This window comes from Parasteatoda tepidariorum, chromosome 9 (genome assembly GCF_043381705.1).
Source record: "Parasteatoda tepidariorum isolate YZ-2023 chromosome 9, CAS_Ptep_4.0, whole genome shotgun sequence".
NCBI lineage: Eukaryota > Metazoa > Arthropoda > Arachnida > Araneae > Theridiidae > Parasteatoda > Parasteatoda tepidariorum.
Genome location: NC_092212.1, coordinates 42683547 through 42695446, shown reverse-complemented (window position 1 = coordinate 42695446; position 11900 = coordinate 42683547). Strand labels below are relative to the sequence as shown.

Genomic DNA, 11900 nt, shown 5'->3' with positions numbered 1-11900 from the left:
GAGAATTTTTGGTTGGATCAATGTTAAGTCTATGGAACAGAAGTCGCTTTTAACGAGCAAGACCCGGTTTTAGCGAGCAATCTTTTTCTGTCTTGCAATCTTTTTTCTAGTCTTTCTGTCTTATCTTTTTTTCAAAATGATAAAGAAATGCGAGGGAAGGGGGTTAGTTGTCATTAAATTAAGAAAAGTATTTAATTAAATTAATTAATGTAATTAAAGTAAGTAAGTATTAATTAAATTTTAAGTAAACTCAATCATTTGACCTCCCAAGCCCCCCCCCCTCTTCTGGTTGCACGCCTGTCTTAAGGACCCGTTTATTACGAGCACTCGGATTTAACGAGTACATGTTACTGTCCCTTTGTGCTCGTTATAAACGAGTTCGACTGTAATAGTTTTTTGACGATTACCTGGAAGTTTGTCATAATAGCGGACTTCTCGTAAGTACTCGCGTCGCGATGTCTCAGGGGATAGGATAGATCGTTCACCTTCCAATGAGGCGAACCGGGTTCGATTCCCAGCCGATACGAATTCCGCATCCGGCTTGCACCGACCACAATGCTGATGTGAAATATCCTCAGTGGTAGACGGGTCATGGGTTAGAGTCCCCATGCCGTCAGGGTAACCGTGGGAGGTTCTCGTGGTCTTTCTCTCCATGTAACGTGAATGCGGGTTAGCTCCATCAAAAAAGTACTCCACGAAAGCAAATTTCTCTCCATACTCGATTCAGGAGTTCCCTTGTCTTCTGGATTGGGTTCAATATTACGGAATTGAACATTAGTAGTCGTAAACCCATAAAGTTGGGTCGGGTGTTCCATAGCAGTTATAATATAAAATATACAGTACTCGTAATATCGAGCTTTTTCAGTATTTAATCCTTTGCGGTCCTTTTTTGTGGGAACACAGTGCTAACTGACGAGCTATCATGTGGCTACAAAGGGTTAAGATTTCATTAACTTTTCGAGAAAATAATAAAATTTGAACATTTTTTTAATAACCTAATACTTTATACACGGTAATTTTATACTGAAAAAAGAAATAGAAAATTAAATTTTAAGCTATTTAAAAGAACTATGCTCAATGGATTAAAAAAAAATAATAGCTTTATCTAGGTCAAAAAAAAAAAANAAACAGTTCTTAAATTATCAAAATACTTCAGTTATCTTCTGATAGATAAAGTGCTTTTAATTAAATATGCGGGAAATGTTTCATAATTAATTCAGACCTTGAAATTACGTAACGGTTATGTCACTAACCTAATAAATAAGTTATCTTTTCCTCTCTGCCATCTACTTATTCCTTCTTTTAAGCTAAAAAGTAGACTATTTAAAGAAATTATCTTTAATTTGTAATAAGTGCCTTGTTCATTATTACTAATGTTATAGATTGCATCTAATATCCCCCAAAAAACCTTTATAAAAAATGAAAAAACAGGCCTCAAAAACACAAAAATTGCAGATAATAAAAGAGAGTATTCAATCGACTCTTAATAATTCGAACTTCGGTGGGGAGAGGTAAAATAAGCTCGAATTATGCAAAGTTCAGATAAATAAATATAGGCATTGATCATAAAAATTGCAGTAAATACTATAGCACTGGAATGTACTTAACTATATTTTGTAGAAAATAAATTTACTTTAAAATTGCTTTTTTTAACTGTTGTGTTAAAATTACTTTGTCACTGTTTAAGAGGTCCAGGATTATACCAGCACTAATTAATAATATATTTCATTGGCAAAACAACATTAACAAAGGTATATAAATAACTAGAAGACAAGCAAACCATTTTACATACAGATTCGTACTTAAAGCCAACTGATATAGAAGAGAAGTATTTGGGTTGGGGGAGGTTATCCAATGGAGGCGCGCATGCGCTAACGTCAAAGTTTCAGTTCGTGTTTTAAAAGTTTCAGTTCGGATTTAAACTTACCACAACTTTATTAAACTAGTACAGTGTTTCCCAAACTAATGACTTTTGTGTACCCTTTCTAAATTTTTCGTAACGCTGTGTACCACTAATATAAAAAAAATTAATGTATTTATTTAAAAATATGTTTATTTTTCTTTTTGGTACTAAGTTTTGTTAATAAGTTGATTTGCGTCAGTGAGAAGGATGATAGTATTGTTTTTGCTGTGATAAAAAAATTTCACAAAAGTTAAAAATCACATCTGGCTGTTGACACCACTAATTATTAACTGTTAACTCTGCAATAAATAGCCAACAGAAAAATACATAATCGTAAATTTTCATGACTATCTTTGTTTTTAAATAAAATTTTTTGAAATTTTTGTTTGGTGCAAGATATTTCGCATTAGAACGAGTATCTCTTCTAAGCTGTTCCGTACCCCTGGGGGTACGCGTACCACACTTTGGGAAACACTGAACTAGTGGGATACTATCATAATAAATTAAAAATTCATAAACACGGAAGACTTAAGCACATTTTCAAACTGTCCAGGAGAGTAGTGTTATTTTTTTTTTAAGTGCATCTTTTTAAAAACACCACTATCATATGCAGTTATGTTCTAGTTCATACAAAGAGCTGAGGAGATGAACCAGGTGAAATTTTCACAGTGGCTATAATCAGAGTAAAAAGAGGAAGAAAAAGAAGTGGTATCCGAACTATTTTATTAAAGATTTATTAGAATCCCTATTTTGCCATTATTTTTTGCCTTATTTTACTTACCACTGCCTTATTTGAAACAAAAATCATACAAGCATATTCAAAACTAATGAGGATTAGTTATGTTAAAATTAAAGTAAAAGCATAAACAATTCTGTTACAGTAACATATTGATGCGTCCAGTTTATGTTATTTTCCCTGATTAATAAATATCCATGAAAATCCAAAAAAAGGATAGGGTATACTTTGTGCTATGTAGACTAAATAGAAATAAAGACGTGAATGAAGCACAAATAAAAGTACAAAATGAACATACTATAGTTTCGGTTCCATAAACATGAACCTTCTTTAGTGCCTAAAGCACCAAATGATTATTGAGAAATAAAGAGACAAACACGTGCAAAGTGGTTTAACCAATAAGGACGGAGGAACAAGTTTGAAGAATATAATCAAAGAAGGGAGGTAAGAAACAGGTGTGAAGAAGTTTGGCTGGAACGAATAAATTGAATAATGCAAACAAATAAATTGATTTTAAATAAATATGAGTTTGTGATCGTTTCCTCCTCAGTAAATATGCTAAATTTCACTAACCTTAAGGACTCTATTGCTGATATTAGTAGCTGGAGTATTTATCAGATCATGTGGTCATGCGTATATATTATGTTTTATTTAGCCGGTAGGGATCCAATTCTTATTTTATTACTATCAACGTTCAACTAGATAGCCTTGTAATTTCGACCCAGTCCAGAAGACAAGGGAATTTCTGAATCAAGCATTGGGACAAACTAGCATCCGTGAAGAACTTTTTCATGGATTCAACCAACATTTCCGAAACATAGAGAGGAGAATCACGAAAGTTTCCCATTGTAAGACCGACAAGAAGGGGATTCTAACCCATGATCTACTGATGATGTTTTATGTCAGTGTGTGCGTCTGCTGAATTCGTATCAACCAGCCACCGCTGGGATTCGAACTAGAGGGAACTCTCTATACCCTGAACCACTGCAGCTGGATCTTGCGTGCATTGGACAAATTAAACGTACCCTTAAACTTCAACTTGAACACGAAAGACATGTCCAATATCAAAATACATTAACCGATCTTCTATCAACGTACATATTTAGAATTCCGATCAGAGGTTTGAATTTTCTACAGCTAAAATTATTCTACGCTGCTCTTCATCTACCAAGCCAGATTCCTGGGAATCAGCCCACATTATGAATTATTATAGTAATTTAGTTTATGATCTTTCCAATATCTCACCTTTTTCCTACTTTTGGAAGCCTATTCTAACTTAATATTTTAGATATCTAGGTTTCCCGCCATAGGGGCTTCTTATATGACAGTCACGATTAAGTTATAACACCTCTCACATCTGTTTCTTATTTCCTTTCTTTGATTTTCTTGTTCAAACTTGTTTCTCCGTTCCTAATGATTTAACCAGTTTGAACTTACTTGTCCTTTTACTTCTTAACTATCATTTGGTGCTTAGACGCTGAGGAAGGTTCTTGTTTATGGAACAGAAACTATAGTATGTCCATTTCTGCACTTTAGTTTGTGCTTTATTCATGTTTTTATCAATAAAAATGTCACTTACATGCTTTATCAAATAAGCTCTTCGTATTCTAATGTAAATGTGGTTGAAGAATTACTAGTCATTCACAAAATGAACAAACCGAAACGAAAATAAGAAATGCGCTATCAAACCAAAAATGTTCTATAGTGCCCTAAAGTTACCAAACAACCCCAGCAAAAAGCGTTTTTACAACATACGAAAACTCTACAAGTGAACTAGGACCTGATGGTTGGACAATTTTTGCAAGCTTCTATATTCAGGTTCTAATTCGCATGCAAATTTTTCGAATTAAATAGGTTCTATGTAAACATTTTTCTTTTCCTTTTTGTTGAACCGTGCATGAAAGAGAAGTTCATAGAAACTCTGATTCTGGGAAGCTGCCTATATGCCATTAATTTTTTAAATTTTATATCGGGTAGTAAAAGAGGATCAAAATAGTGATGACATGTCTTCGGATCATCCTCAGGTATGTTTCCCTAACCATCGCCAATAACCCATTGTCCAGCAATAGTGTGACATAAATAAAGTATCTACCTACAGAGGCATGGTATGTTTAGAAAATGATGGAATGAAGCACTCTCAATGCATTCGATTAGCTTATACGATCGTTAGACAATGTTGCGAATACAATTCGCGCATGCATGAACAATTCGTCTTAAATATATTTTCTTAACAATCGCTAGAACGTCTATAACTAGTCGCATACAGTGTAAACACGCCGTCAAAGCCTCCCTAATATGGCCTACACACTCGTGCGTGAATCGTATTGGCAAGCGGATTACATATGCGAATCTAATGGAGTGAGAATGCTCCATTAAGGTAGAAAGCAGGTAGCAAAAGGCACATGGGGAGCCGAATGTTAACGTTTTTTATTTCATTTTATAACTCTCGTTGAACAGCAGACCCAATTTTTCGGGTTTACGAGTACTAATGTTCAACTCCGCTGCCTTCTAATTTTGAACCCAATCCAGAAGACAAGGGAACTCCTGTATCAAGTTTTGGGAAAAGTTTGCCTTCGTGGTGGACTTTTTTTGATGGAACTAACCCGCATTTGCTTTACATGGAGAGGAAGACCACGTGAACCACCCACGGTCAGCCTGGCGGCAAGGAGACTCTAACCCATGATACGTTTACCACTGAGGTTACTTCACGTCAGTTCTGTGGTCGGTGCAAGCTGGATGCAGAATTCGCATCGACTAGCTATCTCTTTTTATTCTTATAGTTCTTAATCAGACGTAAAAAAGCATTCTGTTGAGAACTATCATCAAATAAGAAAAAAAAAATTTACAAGCTAATTTTTTATTATAAAAATCATGACACTTACCTTCTTTATAAATCCGCAGAATTCCAAATGAAATGTTCTTCGTTTGAAAGTTTTATTTTCAAATAATATGTACATAGATTATCCCTTTATTACTTTTAGATAACATACCACACATCAAAATTTTATAATTGTAAGATCTCGATATGAATTTGAATATGTAGCTTAAAAACAGAACAGCTGAATTCTAGTTGAAATTATCTATTCTTTCAAANTTTTTTTCAGTGACTGTACATATAAGTACATAAGAGTGTTGTTGTTATCGTTTTAAAATAACAAGCGTAAGCTACATAGCGTTTATAGAAATAAAAATAATTAGTGTTCTGAAAGAAAGAATGTTTGTACTTTGTACACAGCAAATATTCATTATGACATATTATTTCATCAGACAAATCAAGAAAGGAGGAGATAATTTATGTAACCACACAGCGTAGATGCTATAAGGAAGTGCAGACAGACACAGGTCGAGTCAGTCCTGCCAGTAGAAAAGACGTGCCATTTCCATTATGAATATATTATTACACTTTTATTTAGACTATTAGTGTTCCTTTTTATTTACGAATTAGCATTTATTATATTACACTGGCACTAAATTTAAAATATATTTTCCAGAAATCAATTATAATAAAAATTATCCTACAATTTTTTGTTTTGCGGACCATTTGGCGCCCCTTTGTGAGTAGCGCCCGGGGCATGATGACCCCCCTTGCCCACCCCTCACTACGCCACTGGTGCAGTGGCACATAAACTTTAAAAAAAACATAATGTGTAGTGTATACCGGGAAGTGTCATTAGTATTCTATCATGTAAGTATTCTATCATAATATACGTTGAAGCTTTTGCTTGGAAAAAATCATAATATAAATTTAGAATTGCAAACACCGTGGAAGTTGTTTGATACTGCAAGAAAAAAATTAATTAAATCGATACTAAAGATATTCGACAATTACAAAAAGTGAATAGTATGGTTTAAAAAATTTATTGCAATTTAAGAAATTATATCGAGCATAAATTAAACTAAATAACCTGCAACCACTATTATAAACTAATGCCGAAATCATTAAATTATAATCGAAATAATTTTTTGAAAAATCATTAAATGGTTTCTAATATACCACTTACATAAAAGTGCTAAGCTTAGAATTATTTCATTAAATTATTAATTTCTTACAAAAAAAAAAAAAAAAAAAAAAAATTTGGAGTTTTTGGTGTTTTGAAAAATTACTGAGAGAGCATATGCGCTCCTGCACCTTCTTTCCCGAAACTACGCTTATGGATTTGCATGTTCGTTACGTAATGCATTTATGCCTGCGCGAGCACTTCGTCATACACGGAGTTTCTAAACAAGAGCCTGCGAGTCTTCAGTAATTGAATGCAGTATGAATTGCTCCTTTAGAGACCATTCTCAGAAGAAGAAAAAAATGCTTAGGAGAACCAATTTATTGATAAATAATTGCCCTCGAAAAACTCGTTAATTAGGATCTCATTCGCATATGATATTTTGGCATGTAAACAGCTTGCATGCGAATGTTTCGAAACTACAAATAAGACGAACTGCACAAATATTCGGAATAGCATCGATATGAGATTGCATATGCGAAGTGCATACATTAAAAATGCTCCATATGCCTCTCACTTTTCACGTGCTCCCTCGCGGGTCATTCCCACTGTAAGCGACAGAAATCACATGCGCATAAAACCCTTCTGTGGCAAAATATATTAGCTTTAAGAAAACTCGCTCTTGTATTTGCGTTCACACTTTTTGCAGGTGAATTTTTTAGCATCCTGTGAGAACGGTTCCAGAATTAGGGACTCGCCATTTATTAAATATCACATCAGTTTAATATAGTAAGAATGACCTCTGAGATTAGTCCCCTAAACAACATTTGTCCTCAAAGGTATCATCTCTTTTATTAATGACATAAATCTAAACTGCTTCTGATACCAATCCAATTAGGATCTGGAATTAAAAATAAACACTCTCTTGTCTTTTTGCAACGAAGATTTAAACTAAATGATAAAATATCAGTGCCAGCATAAACATGTCCCATATTTTTGATGTCCCCAAATTACGATTTCTTTTAACTTACCAGTAGGAAAGAATACACTTATATTTTGCAATTTTAAACCTAAAAAATGTATTATTATTAAGAAAATTTCTTTTATTATTATAAAGAACATCTAAAACGATAAGAATCTTGATTCACTTAGCGCTATATGGCAAGCCTTACAAGAGTTTATTTCTTGCAAATGTAAGCTTTCGACAGATGGCGCTGGTAGAAAAGTTTTTGTGGAAATTTTGTGGGAAGAATGGATGTCATCCGCCATTATGGACGGAGAAAAACGTTCTAAAAACTTGAAATTGCACGTTGATTTAGTGGTTGTTCCAGTGCTCAAAAACTTTCAAAATGTCATGGATTAACATCAAGGGAATCCCTTGTCTCTCGAGGAACGAAAGTTCCCGTGTTAACGGGCTTTTAAACTCTTTCTTAGCCGTTTTTTCGGCTAGCCTCGTGTTCGAAGGGACTAGCTACCATTGTGGCGATGAGTAAGTTGTCGTTTAGGGCTAGGGCGCTGGACGCCTCTAAGCCTATGCCCATATATTATATGGACGATGTGCCCGAGTTTCAAGATTTTGCAACAATTAATCGGGCTGTTCCTCAAATGCCCACTGGAATGGAAAAAGAGGAAGAATGCGTAAGTAATATGCATAAATTGCATACTGCATTGTGATTGGTTAATGCCTCATTGTGGCGGGTTCTTAAATTAAGACGATCTCATTTTGAATAATAATTTTAAACTCTGATTTAATAATATTATCAGATCTGAATGATCAAGCGAAAAACCCCAAGTGAATGCTCAAGTCTCAATTTTGTCAAAAATGTTTTTATACTGTATACAGTGGTTACTGCATGAAAAGACGGCAGCCATTTTTTTGTTTATTTGTTTACACTAAGCCTAAAAAATAAATGAAAAAGTTATAAGTAATGTAGAACCATCTAAAAGTCTGATTCATGCACATATAAGTGCTACTCAGTCTCTGATTTGTTTTTTTTAGTCCAATTTTTGTTTATAAATAAAGAAAAATAAACAACAAATTATATTTGTTTACATGTCTTAATGTCTTTACTGTTGCCACCATTAGAATCAAAACATTGCTCACGTAATTAAAAGTAAATAAGCAGCTAAAATTTACTATTTAATTGTATATTACATATATTATTTTATAATAATTTCATAATTTTTAGTACCTGAATGTATTTTAGTAAAATTGGTCTTATAAATTTCAAGCTATAGTTAGTATACTTATTTTATTTGTAAATATTGTGGTAGCTGTTTTGATGGGTGATTAATTGCATATTTGCTATGGTAACATGATCAATGTTAATAAGTAGTTATTACTTTACCATTCAAATTAATCCTATTAAAAAGTAATCTACGTTCTGTGAAAATCTACCTTATTATTTATTGTTGAAGACATTTCCGTATTATGATATGTCTTGTCATCTACAATTGCCAAGGCACCAAATAGATTTTTAACTAGCAGTTTTTTTTAAAATGTGGATGCTTGCCGGGGAATGGCTACTAGCTATACCTTTCGAGTTGTTCCATTTCTGTTAAGCTTGTCGCGAGGTGATGCACTAAGTTGCCAGAACTTAGCGATTTTTCTGTGGCTGATCGTGATTCGGAAATCTCCCTTCAGATTCACAAATCTTGCCCTTCTTATTAGTTCCATTCTCTAATGGTTTTTTTTGTTTTGTTTTATGCAGGCCGCTGCCTGGAAGTTATCAATACTTGGTGTTTATTCTGGCGTGGATCACAGTATGAAAATATTTTGACTGGACAAGTTTCCTATTGCAAATAATCTTGTATTAATTGAAAGAATTTTATTCTAACCCTTTGACTTCATTAAATTTAAAAAGAGAATATTTTTGTTTTGTAATTTTTGTGCACCAACAATTACTAAAATGCCGAATGCATTTAAAAGTTTTGAAATTTTTTTTTTTTAGCAAAAAACTTTTTGCTTGTCAAGGGGTGGCTTTAAGTTATACCCTTTGAGTTCATTCCCATTTGTGATGTTTTATTAGTTGTTTCTCTCAAACCAATGTGGGAAAGTTACTTGACTATGTCATAATTAGTATAACAAATCTCAAGATTTTTTTAAAGGTATTTTTGTTTTAGTACTTAGATTTTCCTATTAACAAAAAAGGGCAGGGTGCTTTCTCATAAAAAAAGGCGCTGTGAATTTTAAAAGGACACTCACTTAACACTTTAAATATTGAATTTTGGGTACTGGGAGCAAGTGAAAAGTTTCCAAATGTGGAATTCCGCCAAATGTCTTACAACTATAAGAGGAATGTTAGTTTGAGGCCTTGTGCTCTATTCTTTGAATTCATTCAAAGCAAAGTATGTTTTCCTTTCTTCCATATTAATTTTCGTTTTAAAAATTGATGAAAATTTGGATAGATTTAGCCAGATTTGAAGATGATGCGATCTCCTTTTCTTTTTTCAAGAGAAAAGTATATTGACAAAGAATGCAACATGTGATCAAAGTCAATTAGTTTATAGTTGAACGTTTTCGACTTTTATTCCGTTGAGTGTTGTCAGTCACTTCGCTTGGTGACTTGGCTCACGTTTGGTTCCTAATTGGTGACATTTGTATCCGACTGACAGAAAAGTGCCGAATTTTGTAATATTATGTAATAACTAAATTTGATCATCAACAATTTTTAAATTTGGTCTAGGACCCTAGACAAAGTTCAGTAGATCATGTCGCATCAGCAAGTCATAGACAGACTCTCCATCACTCATCAGTTGCCTCACTGAGGCACCAATGCAATCGAAAAGATGAGATGGAGAAGCGATGACAATAGGCATGAGTCTTCTTTCGCTCTGAAGGTCAAACACTTTATATGGCCGGTCCTAAGTCTTGACAATCACCTTTCCCTCCTTCCCAGAGCCGAGGGAGTTGCTTGCCTTAGAATAATTACTTGACATGACTACTTGCAGGCCCATCTATTTAAAATTAACGTGGTCAATTCGCCTCTTTGTGTGCTCTGTAACACTTCGCCTATGACTGGGGAGCATCTATTAGATTGCCCCTCTCTTCTTGACATTCGTTCCTGTGATGACTTTTGTGCCCTCTCACCTTCTGGAGCTACTTCAGTGTTGTATTGAACTGCAAGACGCCTTATGTCTAAGAAGACGATGGCGAGCGTAATTAAAAAAAAAAAAAAAAAATCTTGCCAAAGCTGTTTGAGCAAGTCTAGGACAAGTGCACAGCAAGGGTAATCCAGGGCATTTGGCGGCATACCAATCGCATCTTTTTTCTAGCAGAAGTATTGAAATCCCATATAAAAATATGAGGTTTTCAAAATTACCTGGAAAAACGTATCAATACATTTTTTTTCTAGCAGAAGTATTGATAAGTTTTTCCAGGTAATTTTGAAAATCCCATATTTTTATTACGCTGTTATTATGACACACGTTTTACATTGCCCATTTAATTAGTCACTTTTTGATGTGCCCTGTTTTTTCTAAATTCATCATTAATCCGAGTGACGCTTGGAGCGTTTTTTGGCATTTATAACTGCTAATTTCCACATGGTTTATAAATTTCCCCGATACATTTATACGATATTATGTCTATATACTTTTTATTTTATTTCTTTTCTCATTTTTATGAGCTAAGCAAATCAGTTGCAATTTTCAATAACCAATTTAACTTAATTTAGAAAATTTTGTTCATTCATAATCATTTTGTTTTGCAGCTTGGAAAGTGCTTGTATTTGAATCAAAACTTTTCTTTAACATTCTGCAGTTATCTATTTTTTGTAATTATTTTTTGTTGAGACACAGGCCCATATTCAGGAAACTGTTTTGGAGTTCAAACACATGCTTATACTTAGGTTGACACAAATACTCTCTAATTATTTGCTACATGCATAGCCCTAAGGAAGAACTAAGTTTTTGAGCTCTCAAATAGATATGTCAGACTATACGGAACTATTTGGGACTGTTTACTGTTATAAGTTTAGATTGTGTAAAACTAAATTCATTAATTAAATTTTGCATTGAGTAAGATTTTACCACTTCAAATCAACATAACACAACAACGTAAAAACAATAATTTGATTTGGTTTAAAGTTTAACAGTAGACGTTGCTAATGTATGTCATATCTATTACACTTAGATGTTTATTGTTTTCGATTGAAGAATAAGAGTTAATTGTTTCTTATTATTTCACCCATTTGCAAAGAATGATTTAGAAAATAATAAACCTACCTGCATAGCAAACTCTAATAATACGCTTCCTGTACAAATTTTTGTTAAAAGTTGTTATTGGGCCTATATTTAACAAATGAAACTGGGGGGGGGGGGG

The 11900-nt window shown here is 33.6% G+C and overlaps 2 protein-coding genes across 2 annotated transcripts in view; both read left to right on the top strand.

Moving 5' to 3' along the window:
• LOC122270724 (uncharacterized) overlaps nt 1-7940 on the top strand; it is a 9364-nt gene extending 1424 nt beyond the window's left edge. Inside the window, exon 2 of the mRNA XM_043049203.1 lies at nt 7730-7940. Coding sequence (XP_042905137.1) covers nt 7730-7940 — 211 coding nt within the window. The remainder of the gene's footprint in view (nt 1-7729) is intronic.
• LOC107439800 (Enhancer of Polycomb) overlaps nt 7787-11900 on the top strand; it is a gene marked incomplete in the record, with an annotated part of 53317 nt that continues 49203 nt past the window's right edge. Inside the window, 1 exon segment of the mRNA XM_043049207.1 lies at nt 7787-8215. Within this exon segment, the coding sequence (XP_042905141.1) occupies nt 8063-8215 (153 nt within the window).